Raw genomic sequence first — 15,098 nt, 5'->3', positions numbered from 1 at the left:
GAATGTCTTTGGAATGCATTATTCGTGTAACTCAAGAAAAGTCTATATTTTAGTTAACATATTTTGTGAAGAAAGCAAAATGTACAATATGAATGAGGGATAGTGAAGAAATTCTAGGCTAGGCTTCAATATAATTAACTTCTGTGACAGTGGTCTATTGAATGGACGCGTGACCGTTTGGAATGTCGATAAGTTATGATTCCTCTCAGGATTGCTCCTGCAGAGAAAGGTCTGACTGTTCGGTTGTATGATACAAAAAAAGCCTAGTAAACTTAACAAACCGGCCTATTTAAGTAGACCATAATGCCGTGAACAAGAAGAACCTTTAGTAATAGGATCTTTTCATATCCTACATACATACATACATACATACATATACTTGATCGTTTGTCGAAAAGGAAGGTACAGGGAACACATTTTCCACGTACAGTATGTTTTTACTATTGTATTTTTTGTCTGTTCCCGTAAATAAAAATAACGAAAGTATCAGATGGATGGTTGCCAAATGTATCTTTGTTTTAGAGATCTCCTTTGAAAAAAACAGAAAATAAGTCCATTACTCTGGGGTGATCAGAGTATTTTTGTACGGTTTTTAGAGAAGCGTTGCATTGCCTTTTGCCATGATTTACCTGGTCTTTTCCGTAAATAACAATTCGTCATTGTGAGATTGTTGGATGTTGTCGTCTGAGCTAGAGTGAGGAAAATTTATGACACCTCAAATGTATTAAGGAGGGGTTTCTTACAGAATGCGTTTGCGGTATACGTTTGCTTCAAAGCTGTATACGCTAGACACACATCGTTGGCGATGTCGATGATGCCATGAAATTTGATATTTTGAATGACAGTTTATTCATAATGCAAAACAGATGTGTGTTATGAGAAGTGTGATGAATAGACATACTGTAAGTAGACGAGTTATGATGATGTTGGCATTTTCATGGTTTTGATTTGATTTTTTTATGTACAGTTTGTTTCCGATGTATGCGGATCTCGACTTACGCGGATTTAAAGATACGCTGTTTTTTTTTAAATTTGACAGTTTGTTTATCAAATCAGTACAATTTGTTCAAACAATTGTCAAATAAAAAAACTCCCTTTTCCAAATCTTTAAACTACTTTAAAGTTTCCTAATTTTCTGCACGAAACATGTTGAATAAATGGTTAAGTGAAGTGAATAAATGGTTAAGTGAAACGTGATATTGGACTTACGCCGATATTCGAGTTACGCGAATTGCTAGGGAACGCATAAACCGCGTATCTCGGGAATATGCTGTACTCGTTATGTAACGAGAAACGATATATTTTAAAAGACTATTATTCAAAAATTTCGTATTCTCAAAAATCAACACAGAAAAAAGCAATCTGTTGTAGCAGAATGTACAAACACAAGCCGTGTTTTATTTTATAAAATTCATTAATTACTTGTTACAATGTTACAATAGATCAATGTCTCCCATAAAAGAGTGCTGTTGCCATAAATGAGCAAGATATATATTGCAATAACGATAAAATATTTCTATCAGAGGCATATAACTGTTTGTATAACTGTATTACCATATGAATAGATTTTAAACATCGAAAATGGTGGTAAAATCTATTGAAATAATATCCTACGTATGGCAGTCACGGGACTTAAACCCATGATGGGCATGTTGTTAAGTTGAGTAAATTGACTACCTTACTGTGCCCAGCTTATTGAGGCGTTGATGGATTAAATTATAACGATTGTAATTCAGTATAAGAACAAGACTAAACAAAATGAGTGATCAAGTAACCTCATTATTTTATTTAAACTGGGGAACAATTACAAAAATGCATACACCATAAAGATGCATAGGGCTTTGAGGCAAAATAAGCACGAAATTTATTTCAAATTAAAAAAAAACTTGGAAACCGCCTAAAACATAACATCCTCAATCCACATCAGTGGAAGAACATTCCAATTTGACAAACCTTGACAAAATATAGTATAAATGACTAAAAATGGAAGCATTAATAGCAAATTTAAGCAAAAAAATTATCAACAATGTTGCGAAAGCTCAATTATTATAATTATTCAATCAATTGAACAATATTTAATATGTTAGTAATTTATTAATAATGCATTATTTTTATGAATACTTAATTAATTAATTATATATTATATATTAATTAATTATATATTTAAAAAAAGTTTATATTTTTTGTACATAGCTCTCACCTTCTCTATCTTGTTATGGATAAAGTTTTACAAATGTAGGTTATGCACGTTAGATAGATATGTTTAGGTTAAGGTTAAAACTACATGTGCTTTTTTGCACTTTTCTCATATAAGTAGATTTATTATCACAAAACAACATATTGTTATATTATGTAAAGAAAATGAAAAACTTAAGGAATAAAACCAATATCAAAAGTTCGCGGTAAAAATAATCCTGTCATGTAAGGCCAATAAAGCGCTGATAAGTTCCATTATCGGTCGCAACGTAATAAAAAGAGACATAGCTCATGCAGGCAAGAATAGGAAGAAATTATTCAAAAAAATATGTCACATGTATAGCAAAATAGAATATAAGAAAGATTTAGAATTTTAATAAAGCCTGAAAGATCATGTGCGCGTTTCGAATTCCCTCCCTTTATTGTAAAAAAGTTCCTTTCGCCTGCTCTTAGGCATACGGTTCATGATAATTGCTATTCAACACCAACAAGGTATTTTGTTTGGTAATTGAGGCTATTCTATGGTACAGTCGTCAACTCACAAGACTTAACAACAAGCCCGTCGAGGGTTTAAATGTAGAATGGCCCGTCCTCCCATAGCAAGCACCAGCTATCCCATTGCTTGGTACTGATTATGTATCGAAAGCCTGTATAGGCCAACATGTCCACGTATAACGTCACACCAAGTAGAGAAAGAAGAAGGTAATTTTTTAAGTTTCAAATTAACAATTAATGTTTTGTATAAGTAGTGTATAGTATATGACATCAAGATATATCATGCGATGGCCTAGACATATTCATTTATAGAATATTAGGATTTTAAATATTGATTTCTAGTTTTTAGCACCATTAAAGACTGTTCCTTCAATAAAATACAAACTAAAAGAAAAACATATTAAACATATTAACAGATGTTTAAAATTATACCTTCAATACAATAAATTATAAAGAACTTTTGCTAATGTGGATTACATCGTTCGTCAGCTACAAATTTGGTAGGTTAAAAAAAGATGAGCTGGATAAGATAAAGACACAGGTGAAAAATATAAAAAAGTAAAAAAGATAAACATTTTCAAATTAGAACACATAAAAAAAAACATAAGGTTTAAAGAGTAGCAGGTAACAGGTTATAAAAAAACCAATTCCATGAATTCAATTGCTTATCATCCCTTTTTTAAATGCTAGCAGCTCTGTGTTGATTTCGACATAAATTTTGTATCGTACGTTAAAGGACACCAGAAAACTTTCACACGAAGTGCACCACTAATGCATGAAGACCATCTAAAAATATCAAACCTAGCACACATGTAGCATTTCTGAATTCAGCAGTACTAGCAGATTTCTAATGTGAAAAACAGGCAATGAGTAGCGATAGTTCAGGACCATATGTTCGTCAAAATGAAATTTGGTAGAGAAGAAATGTTATTTGGCGTACGCGTTACCCTTCGTTCCATCGTTCTATCACACTTATGATGATGATGTTAGAAAATTTAACTTGTTTCCGATCGCTATCGATTGGAAGGGAAAAGCAATACTTCTCGAATTTTAGGAACCAATTTGAATGGTTGATAAAGCTAGGGAGCGTAGCTAAATCTTAACGTACTGTTGATAGGTTAAAACATGCGTAAATGTGATCGTCTATGGCATCGAAGGATTAAACATGATGGGCGAGAAAATTACATACGTTCAGTCGAATCATATGTTCTAAAATGAAAAAGAAAATATACTTAAAATGGGAAAATATATATGCTTCGAAATTTCATATATGTGAGCGTTGTGTATTATTTTTAATGCAAAGATTAAAACACAATAAATTTATATTTTACTTATTTTTATTACCCGGATTTTTGGTTTGAAATGTGATACAAATAAACATTTACTTTTTGCTTTGTTTTTGTTTTCAATTGTCAAATTACTTCATCATAAACATGCTTACTTATCCACATACTTATAAAACTAGCAGCATTAATATCTGTTACATTGTATTGTTTTGTAGTTACATTGTATTGTATTGTGTTGTATTGTATTTGTAATACAATGTAAACAATGTATTGCATTTGTAAACAGAACGATAGCCTGCGTTGTAATAGGATTGTCTCAGCATTGATATCCTCCCATATTAACCGTCTCTCTTCCTCTCGTTCCTCTGAGTATTCTTACGTATGTGTCTTTTATATAATATAGTTTTCCTTTCTCTTTCCAACTTTCTTTCCTTTGTGTTGTGTGTGCTCTATCTGTTCAGTTGTGACCTGGTAAATAAGATTTTTTGTTTTCTTTCTGTATTTTTTTAAAATTTATTTACATTGTTAAGCTTTGTTTTGCCTGACACTTGTTAATTTAGATTATGAGTAGCTTTAGGTTTAAAGTTAGTATCTAAGTGTAAGTTATCAATTGTACTTTCCTTGAGATAAACAATTTTCTGTTAATAAATAGATACATAATAAACTTACCTAAAAAATTAAATAAATTATAATAATAATTATTATTATAAACTTACCTTTGCAAAATATTTATTATCACGTTGTACTGCTTATTTGAGATAAATGTAAATAAAAAGCTACATTTATCTTGACATAGAATGTTATGAATTGACAATACTTGGTAAGTAATATGGATTTTTAAGTAAAATCGCCTAGAACGGTAGTATGTTCTTTCTGAATAAAAAAAGAAACGTTTGGAGAGAACAAAACAAACAAAAAGAGATTATTTTGACATATTGGATAACATTTTTAAGAACATTATTTTATTGCTCAACTAGATGTGAAAAAAAGTACGACTAAGATTAAATTATTTCACATAATTAAGATGTGTCCTAAAAAACACATACTATGATGAGGATGAAATTTTATATCGATAAAAAAATTTAATTTAATCTTAAGGAAGAAGAATTGGATTTAATCATCCAATTCTTCTTCCTTAAGTATTCCTAGTCTTCGTGCAACGCTTTTGACATTTGAGATCACTTCTTCCTGTACTAGATTGAAACTCATGGCCAAAAGTGCAATGCCAAAGAGAAGATAGAGAGAACAGAGTGCTATTGAAATTTCTGAATCATTTTTAACCCCTTGAGCTGGAACAAAATCACCAAAACCTGAAAAGAGTTGAGTAAAAGTAAAGTTCATATAGATATTCTTAGCAGAACGAAAATTTAAAATACGAAATTAAGATACAATTTCACAAGCATTTGTCTTTAGGTTATGTATAGCACCGCACGAATAAAAAAAGTTTCGTGCCATTTTCCCAACAATCTAAATTACACGATCAACAGGCTAGAATAAGATTTAAACATATTATTGATTAACAAAATCTTTTAACTAAGTGTATAAAATGAATACCCTCAAAAGAAGTGGGTTGTGGCAAATTTGAAAGTCTACGTGGTCCGCGATCCTAAATAGGTAGGAGAGCACTGATGTATAGTATAGAAAGTGTAGAATATAGATAGAAAAAGTAGAATAAAGCATAGGATAGTTGTATAGAAATAATCGCCCGTAAACACATTAACATTAATGATAATTGAAAAAGTTGTAGTAAAATGTATCTATGCCTTGTATTTAACAATAATTAAACATTATTTGTATTTGATTTCACCTATCCGCTTGACAATTTAATATTGTTATTTTGCTGTAAAACTACTTACCTATAGTAGTAAGGGTTATGAAACAAAAGTATGCAGAATCAAGGAAGCTCCACTCTTCCCATTCAGAAAACATAAATGCGCCGGCAATGATATAACTAACGACTAGAAAAACGCACAACCAAATTGGCACTGGCCGCACAATGGAGGATGGTGGAAGCTCGCCGCTGTGGAGATCCCATTCGTCATCATAGAGCGAATTATCATCGATCACATTTTGTAGATGGCGGGCTTGGCGATGAACTGCGAATCCCATCGGTGACATTATACGTGGCGATGGTGCTGGCACTACAGCAATTATAGTTAAAACGGTAAGCGAAAAAGGTATCGTTTTAATTGCAAGCATGTAATTAACGGTAAATTATGATCCACGCGTACTGTCAGAATGGAGAGTTTTTTTTCGTTTGAATATCAATCCTTTTATGTTTTTAACAGCGTCTCTTCGTGAGACTGCGATGGCTCGCGCTCAACAGCTGGCATTGGATGTAAGATGTAAAAGAAGTCAGCAGCCAATCGAGATGGACTGCTCTCGCCTCACCCTGATGTTTGAGTATTTATTCCATATAGATGTCACAAATTTTTACAACATAGTCTGCTTTATTCATTTCTTCAAGTCACACAGATAACTTTTGTGTTTGAAAAAAATTATTATTTTAAGACAGAAAGTTATGTAAAATTATTGTACTATCTCATTCAGGGTTCTGATGCTGATGGGACATTATGATGTCACGAAACATGTGGAGTGTGTTTGTTCATCATTCATTCTTTTTAAAGTTCTGCGCTCTGATTTAACCCTCTGATGTGTACTAAAGTGAGTTAGTCAATCATGTTCTTGGGTTTAGAATCGTCTTGGTGGTCGTCACGTTTGGTGGTCTCAGAAAATTTGCCAGAAATATAGCACGCTTGCTTATGTATGTATTCACTTACCGGGACGTGGCTCACGACGTCGTTGTGGGGCTGATTTGCGCACGGATTGCATATTTTCTGCTATCTCGTTGTCCTCCGTATAGTAGGGCATCCGATCGGGCATCAAACGGTCACCATAGCGACCTGTTTGGCGTGGCATCGATTGACTGCGTGGATTAGGTCTCGTCGATCTGCCGTCCTGGTCATCCACATCGTCAAGCGCATATTTGTTACACAGTATTGGCGTTTTACATGGTGAATCATCATCCATGTCTATCATTTGTGAATCCTGCCGAAACATACGGCGATCAAGGGATTGCGCTCGCATTCCTGGTTAAAAATATTGAAAAATATTGAAATTGAAAATTGTATTTATACAGTAGTAGAAACAGTTTACATGCTAAATTAATTAATGATTTAACTGATTTGTTTTTTAAATATATACAGGGTGTTCGAGATAAATTTGACACCTTGCCTTTGGGTTTATATCTCAGGGTTGAGTTGGCGTATCGAAATGATTGATATGTCATTCGATTGCTAAAAGTTGTGCGAACAAGTGTAAAAAATGTCTAGCTCCGTAAATATGTGGAACCCGTCCGAATTGTACAAGCGCGTAACGTGTGTTATGATGGTTCGTGTCGGCCATACGAATGTCGAAATTCGGAAGGCGGCGATGTGTTCGCTGAACACCGTAAAAACAATACGGTGGCCAATGGGCGGCCGTACGTTTGGCAGCAGGATTCAGCATCATGCCATACGGCCGTTAAAACACGCCAATGGCTCACTGCCAATTTCGACCGATACACCAGCACCGACGTTTGGCCACCCAGCTCCCCTGACCTTAATCCTATGGATTACTTTGTGTGGGGTACAGTTGAGCGGGACACCAACAGGGCGTCCTGCAATACCAAAGCGGAGCTGGTGGCCAGAATAAAGGCCGTGTTTGCGGCCATCCCCAGAGACATGGTTGTCCGGGCTTGCGCGCGGTTCCGGAAGCGGGTGCAGGCGGCCATCGACGCGAAGGGGGGGGGGGGGGTACTTCGAATAAAAAATGCGGCAAACATGGTAAGCTAAACTTTGTAGAAAAATATTTTTTTTTAATATTTAACATAAATTTGATAAAAATTCCTTTCCTATTCCCTCAGAAACTGTCAAATTTATCTCGAACACCCTATATATATTTACATTATTATAGTCGGTCTCGTAGTACAGTCGTCAACTCGTACGACTTAACAACATGCCCGTCATGGGTTCAATCCCCAAATAGACCGCGCCGCCATACGTAGGATTGACTATCCTGCTATGGGGGGATATCAATTAGTCACTGAAAGCCAAGCCCGTAAGTGGTACAGGCAGGCCTTGACCGACAACGGTTGTTGAGGCAAAGAAGAAGAAGAAGATTTATAGTATTATAAATTTAATATTCAATTATATTTAATCCATGGGAATTATATTTAATATTTATATATTATATTTATATTACACATTGTTTAACGATATATATAAATTAAAAAAAAGTTATAGATAGATATATATATATATATATATATATATATATATATATATATATATATATATATATATATATATATATATATATATATATATATATATATATATATGCCAAAATGTTAATTATAACATTGTCATAGACAAGATGATTGCAAATAATATAAGAGAAACAAACCTTGTGGTTTTCTGTATTGCCCATCAAACTGACGAGGTTTTTGTAACGATCTTTGCGATTGATCGAGTCCCATGGATTCGACACGGGAATGTCCCGGGGGTGGACGCTTTATTTGTTGTGAACTTGCGAGATACTCATCATTCATAAAAGCATCGGGATTGGGAGCACCTCTGATTTGGTGACGTATACCTCCAGGACCGGTGGGATTTTGAGTGTCATACTTCGTTTGTTGTCGCATGCTTCGATCATTATCGGGATAGTATGCATCATCCATGGCAGCATTATACCTGTTACGATGAAGTAAATAACATTTATTTCAGTTCATGTTGCATTGTATATTTGTTTTATATGTTTTTTTATTATTAATAATTTATGTTATACTTCATCTGATTTTACTACTAATACGATCCGATAACCTGTATATAATAGGTGGTTTCTAATTAACAGCACGATACTTAGTGTAGTGTAGGGAAGATAGCTTGGATTGAAAGCAATCCACTCTCCATTGATCCATCCCTATATTATGTTTTTAGGTTAGTAAAAAATATCTCATCTTGTTTTTTTTAATTTAGGAGTAAGGGTCCATTGCATAAAGGCCGTATTGCTTAAATATCTCATCTTGTGATGTTGCATAATAAATAGCGCGATGCCACCAACTTGAAAGATATGTAAAATAAATCTCTTTGCCTGATTTTGTTATTATGACAACAAACCTTTTCAAATTGTAAAAGTTATGTTTTCTTAACTCTTTTGTTGATAACTAGTAGCTTAATTCTATGTATAATACCTGCAATCCGTATCCGAATATGAATGAGATAAGCCTGGTTCATAGTATGGATCAAATCCTGAATCAGCTGAACGTTGAGAATTTCGCACCGAGCGTCTTAAATTTGTTCCAGCTGCTTGAACAGATCTCATAGAACTTCTCCTGAAGATATGAATTAATAATAATTCTCAAAGTCGGGATAGTTGCATTCTTGTTTATTATTTGTAAACATATTGAGCACAATGCACGTTTGAGTAGCTGTCATATTTAGTGTTAGAAGTTTTAAAAACTCACGCATACACACACACAGCATATACGCCAATATCTATACAGTGGAGCGCCGTTTATCCGGGCTTCTCGGGACTTGACCTCGACCAGATAAGCGAATAACACGGATAATGAGTCAAATAATATATTTTATCACCAATTTCTGATTAATTTTTAAAAAATTCCTATATGTTGATAAAAATAACCCAGTTTATATTAACTTCCTGTTTTTCCCATGAGAATATTTGAAATTTGCCATGAATTATAGTGTTTTTTGTTATGATATTGTGCTCTTTTAACCGCTACTTTAAATATCCTCCTCAAAGCGCAATGTCACCTTTGTATTGAACTGTCATTTCTCAACAGCACGGATAAACGGAAAGCCGGATAATAAGTACCCGAATAAACGGCGCTCCACTGTATATATAAAAATCTCGTGTCATGGTGTTTGCAGCGAGCAACCTCCGAAACGGCTTGATCATTTTCAACGAAACTTTGCACACACCTTATGGTGGTATGAGAATAGGTTTTAAGACTTAAAAATCGTTCAGATGTTACACTAAACATAATTTAAAAATGATTTTCTAACTCCCATACAAAGAGCAGGATTGTTGTTGTGTTGTATACAGCACCAAAGTGGGTATAGGGACTAGGTGGGCTTATAGGTTTGGCGGGAAGGCCATATTGGACGAACGAATGACAGGAGGGGATTCGATTGTGATACGTAGTTTTTCACCCACACTACCACACATCATCCAAAATAGCCATTGGAATTCACACGCATACATCAACAAATGATCGAATCCCCTCCTGTCATTTCGTTTTCATTTTTCTACAGTACGGCTGTCAATTTGTTCGGGATAAGCCCACCTGTATAATAAACCCAAGGTGTTTGGATATTAGGAGGTGAAGTGCTTCAGAGCAAATTGACATTTCACGACTTGACATAACAATACTGGGGGCTCCGGTATTAAAATCGGGAAGGGCAAGAGGGGGGTATAGAAAATTGTATGCGATTTGACATAACAATACTCAATGATGGCGCCCAGCAAACGCGCTAATAATTCACCTTCTAAATAAACACACCTTGTAATAACCCACTTTGATACAGCACTTTGACCCTTGGTGTGAGGGGTCTGGCGGTTTACACTCGATGATTGGATCCTGAGAGGATACGGGCACGATACAACTATCCCGAGTAACAAAGCAATAATGGATTTTTTTAGTTTTTTTTTATGAATAACTCAGTTTGTCGGGCCAGCTAGTATTATATACTATTAGCTTAGATTAGATATTCCCAAATATCTAAACTATATCATATTTGCTTAGTACTTGGGATATTTGAGACAGCATCGTAAAATTACACAAGTTTAACAAATTACACTGAGTTCAAAAAGCTGTGTACAACAATAATTGCAATCTTGCTCTTTGTATGTGACTTAGAAAATGGCAATTAAATAAAGTGAAGTGTAACATCGGAAAAGGTTGTGTTTCTTAAAACCTATTCTGATGCTACCATAAGGTGTATACAAAATTTCGTTAAAAATCCAGCCGTTTCGAAAGTTGCTGGCAACAAACGAATCACACATATATGTAAGTATTATTATTATAATTATTTTATTCTGTCTGTAAACAAATTTATAAAACAAAATTCCACGTCACGTGTACGATACATGCGGTTCTATAAGTGTAGAAGATGAGTGTTGCGTTCTAGTCATAATATATGTAACATAATGAAGAAGACGTATAATATATGTCATATAATACATATTATGTATGCTAAAATAAATATTTATTGTAATATTATTCACATAAAACATCTTTGACATAGTATTTTTTCTTCTCGACCCTGTTCGGGAGATGAGATCATCGTCATCGTCATTTTATTGAAAATAATTAAAACATCACAGTATAATAAAAAAATATTTCACATTTTCTCACCCTTGCCTGACGGTTCCACGGCTGCTACGACTTCTTCTTGAATTGGACCTTTTAGGTTCTCTCGTACAGACATAACAACATACTCGCCAATATAAAAATCTGTAACAATAATAATATCAATCGTTTTTCTTCATTCTATTCTTCTTATTTTGAAATCTGTGAAAGATCACTTCACAAAAAATAGTTTAAAAATACTTTAATAATTAGCGTGCGCCTAGCCACACCGTCAAATAGAATAAAAATCTATGACATGCAATTGTTTTCGATGATGATATTCGCTGAGATGTACATATTAATAAAGTCTCATGGCGAACTTTTACACTCCATGTGTGGAAACATGAACAATTTGATATTTTATCGAATGTGGTGACAATGCACCATACAAAATGGCAGTTGAACACATATATTTCTGCGTGGAATATTGCAGCTATGCTACTTTTTGCTACTTTTTTACTTTTGACGACTCGTCGGAATTTGGTCTGGATGGATAGACAATAGGCCCAAATGTGCTTTAACACAAATTCATATTTTTAAATTTTGCTATTTTTTTTATCCAGTTGGTTCCTATGAAATCCATGTTTTTATAAGGAACATATATTAAATCTGTCAAAAATTGTAGTTTTGTAAGTTAACAATATGGTATTATAACTGGGTTGTCTATCATTTCAGAACAGCACTGATAAACGGACAATCGGATAAAAGGTACCCGTAGCACGGGCGTTATTTGAATGTTGCGCTGTTTCCAGTGGGCAAATTTCCAAACAAACCTACGGTTTCCTTTCGTTTTACAATGGCAAAAACTATAATTTTGCGCTAAGTAAATTGTGATGTAGTAAAAATAATAAATATATTAGAGAAAACATTTGTTTTAATATGGAAACTTGCTGAATAAAATTCAACATAAATCTATTTTAAAATAATCACGAAGGAATGTGCTTACCTAAAAGAACTAGCCATAATATCGCCGATGTTAGAGAGACACAGTAACATGAGTGGAATGCCCAAAATGGCATAAAAAATGGTTGATATTTTTCCCATGTATGTTTTGGGTGCTATATGACCATAACCTATGATAAATAAAAATGAAATATTAATAACTTGTTTCTCTGTAAGATTTTTGTAGAGTGTAGTGAATAAGCATATTTTATTTATTCTTTAATTTGAATGTATGGTTCACTGGTTCAAACTCGATCCAAGACGACATTCCTGCTCGATATCGCAGTGTTACGATAAATCACCGGGTTTGAACTTGGAAGATTCTTTTTGATGGGAAGGGGAGGAGGAGTCACTGATGGCAAACAAAAAAATATGTAAGCATCATTTCGTCGAACTATGTTTTATAAGAAGCATCATTTTGCTTTTTCCGTTATGCACAGTCGGAGCTCACTGGTTGAACTTCGATTCCATGCCAACTATGGAATATGTGCTTTTTAGTTGGCACGTTTATCCATACAAAAAAATCTAAAAATTTTCTCGGCAGGCCAAGAGATTTCTGTGGATTTTTCAAAAAAAAAAAACGGTTTCTTTAATGCCAACTATAAAGCGTTGAACAATTGAATTCAGCCTGTACTGGATTTAAATGGGAGTTTTTTTTTCCAGATTTTTCAATGAAATTTTCAGTTAAAGATATAGATTCCAAGAATTGTTGGAAGAATAATCGATTTTTGTTTTTTTTTCTAGATAATAACAATTGAACAAAGATTCATTACATTCTTTTAAAAACAGTAAAAACTAACTGGTTTTGGGTATGCCTTGCGCTTGAGCTTGAGTATTCCACCTTTCCAACTATTACAAAATTATTAAAAATATTCTAGAATTCTGAACCTGAAGGATATGGTGGTTGAGGAGCTTTCTGTCTATGTGTTTTTTTATAGATTCTGACCAATTAATGACTAAAAAGACATATGCATGTCTGTTTTACCATTTTGGTATAATCATATAAAGACCTTTTCCCAGTGGTGTTATATGGAACTATTTCTAATGTCAATTGGTGATGAGTTGATTTCATCAGATACCTTACATAAGGGTATTCGGACGATATAAGCCATCTAACAACTAGAGAAAGTATTTAAATAAGCGAGATATGAAGCACCGGTCAAAATAGCAGTCATGCGTTATGCTATTGCACGCTCCATGCTATTTCGACAAACAAAAAGAAGGAGCATTGATTTGACATTGTTTAGCAATAGTTAAGATTACAAAGGATACATGGGATATTTATAATCTCATTATATGGGATTATATGGGATTACAACGTGTTATGAGTTTATAGTAAGCCGGTATTTTGTGTAACGAAGAACCTTAATTATAGTAACCTATGTCGGTCGTAGCCGTAACCGCAGGACTCCACACAGCATAACACGGAGCGCAACATAACAATTGACAGCTAACCAAACGCTTCACAAAACGCTTGGAAAAAGGGGTAAGGCGTTTCATTAACTGTCGGTCATCGCAGTAGGCCGGTAGTTTTTCTACGAGCAATGAGCGGCCTACTAAGGATATTCAAAATATGATACCAGCAATAAAGCGTTTTCTGAAGCGTTTGGCAGCTGTCAGTTGTTATGTTGCGCTCCGTGTTATGCTGTGTGGAGTCCTGCGATAACGGAATGCAACGTTACTGCGGTGATCCTTTGATATGTGTTTTCGTTCGTCCGTCCGTGGTAACCTACTTCCGTCGTGGGTTCAAGCCTCGTATGAACCGGCCACTTAGCAATGCCGGACTATTCGGCTGCGTAGTACATAGTAACGAAAGCCTTTTTAGGCCGGCATAACCGCGAAAGTTGTTGAGTCAAGAAAAAGAATAATTGTTTATTACTCATCTGGTATTTGCAAAAAATGCATTTTATGTGTGTTTGTTTGTGTTATATAGATTACAAAAGTTTAACTCTCCCTCTCTCGTATGAAACAAAACGTAACGTTTGACGACCTGACTAGTAATAATTCAACCAATTCTGTTTTTAAAACTATCGACATGAAATAGAAAGTCTAAATGCTGGTACGATTTATTAAAGCTCCTACTCATATATGTAATCCGTTCGTAATATGCGTAGTGAATTCTGGATCGCAATGAGGAGAATGACCAGAGTGAATCATTATTTCAGGCACATTGATGTAGATTTTCACTAGGAAAGTTCAAGCATCATTCTCGTCTCGTCATCGTCTTTTTTTGCCACAAATGGGCATTTGTGATAGTTAGTTTTTAACTATCCGATATGATACTGGGATCCGTGTGGAAGTCCCAGTAGCAAAAATTTAGCTTAGACGGATCTCTCTTCGCGCCAAGATGCCGAAGGTCTAAATTAGTAAAGCATGTCTGAAGTGTTTCATGTTCGTATGAAACCACAGGAGTCCGAACACCAAATTCTTCTATTCGTAACGATCCACGCGGTCATGCTGGTCTATACAGGATTTCGATACTTATTTAGTACCACGCAGCCGAATGGTCAGTCCTTGCTACGGGGGGAAGGTGCATATTTGGCTTGAAACCATGACGAACATGTTTTAAGTCATGCGAGTTGAAGACTGTACCACGGGAACCCCAAGCAACCCAAATAAATTGAGGATACATCTATCACATCGCAACATACAGGGGAAAGCGGAACAAAATGGAATTGTAATCAGTTTAATGAATATTCCTTTGAATTATCTACAAAACACAATTATTCTTACCGTAGCAATAGACGATGCGCAATCTCAGATTG

The 15,098-nt window shown here is 34.6% G+C and overlaps 1 protein-coding gene across 3 annotated transcripts in view; it reads right to left on the bottom strand.

Annotated features, from left to right (window-relative positions):
• Window positions 1–4,945: 4,945 nt before the first annotated feature.
• LOC120961224 (uncharacterized) overlaps window positions 4,946–15,098 on the bottom strand; it is a 29,559-nt gene continuing 19,406 nt past the window's right edge. For 2 of the 3 annotated variants that reach the window (XM_049605834.1, XM_049605836.1), the window contains exons 5-11: window positions 12,338–12,464; window positions 11,398–11,496; window positions 9,211–9,351; window positions 8,424–8,710; window positions 6,758–7,066; window positions 5,834–6,118; window positions 4,946–5,287 (exon numbers count right to left, since the gene is read on the bottom strand). In XM_049605834.1, the coding sequence (XP_049461791.1) occupies window positions 5,091–5,287; window positions 5,834–6,118; window positions 6,758–7,066; window positions 8,424–8,710; window positions 9,211–9,351; window positions 11,398–11,496; window positions 12,338–12,464 (1,445 nt within the window). In that variant the 3' untranslated portion in view covers window positions 4,946–5,090. The remainder of the gene's footprint in view (window positions 5,288–5,833; window positions 6,119–6,757; window positions 7,067–8,423; window positions 8,711–9,210; window positions 9,352–11,397; window positions 11,497–12,337; window positions 12,465–15,098) is intronic. The other variant, XM_049605833.1, reaches the window with a different exon arrangement.

Source organism: Anopheles coluzzii, chromosome 2 (genome assembly GCF_943734685.1).
Source record: "Anopheles coluzzii chromosome 2, AcolN3, whole genome shotgun sequence".
In the NCBI taxonomy this organism is placed as follows: domain Eukaryota; kingdom Metazoa; phylum Arthropoda; class Insecta; order Diptera; family Culicidae; genus Anopheles; species Anopheles coluzzii.
Note: the sequence above shows the minus strand (reverse complement) of the source record. Positions and strands in the feature narration are given on the sequence as shown.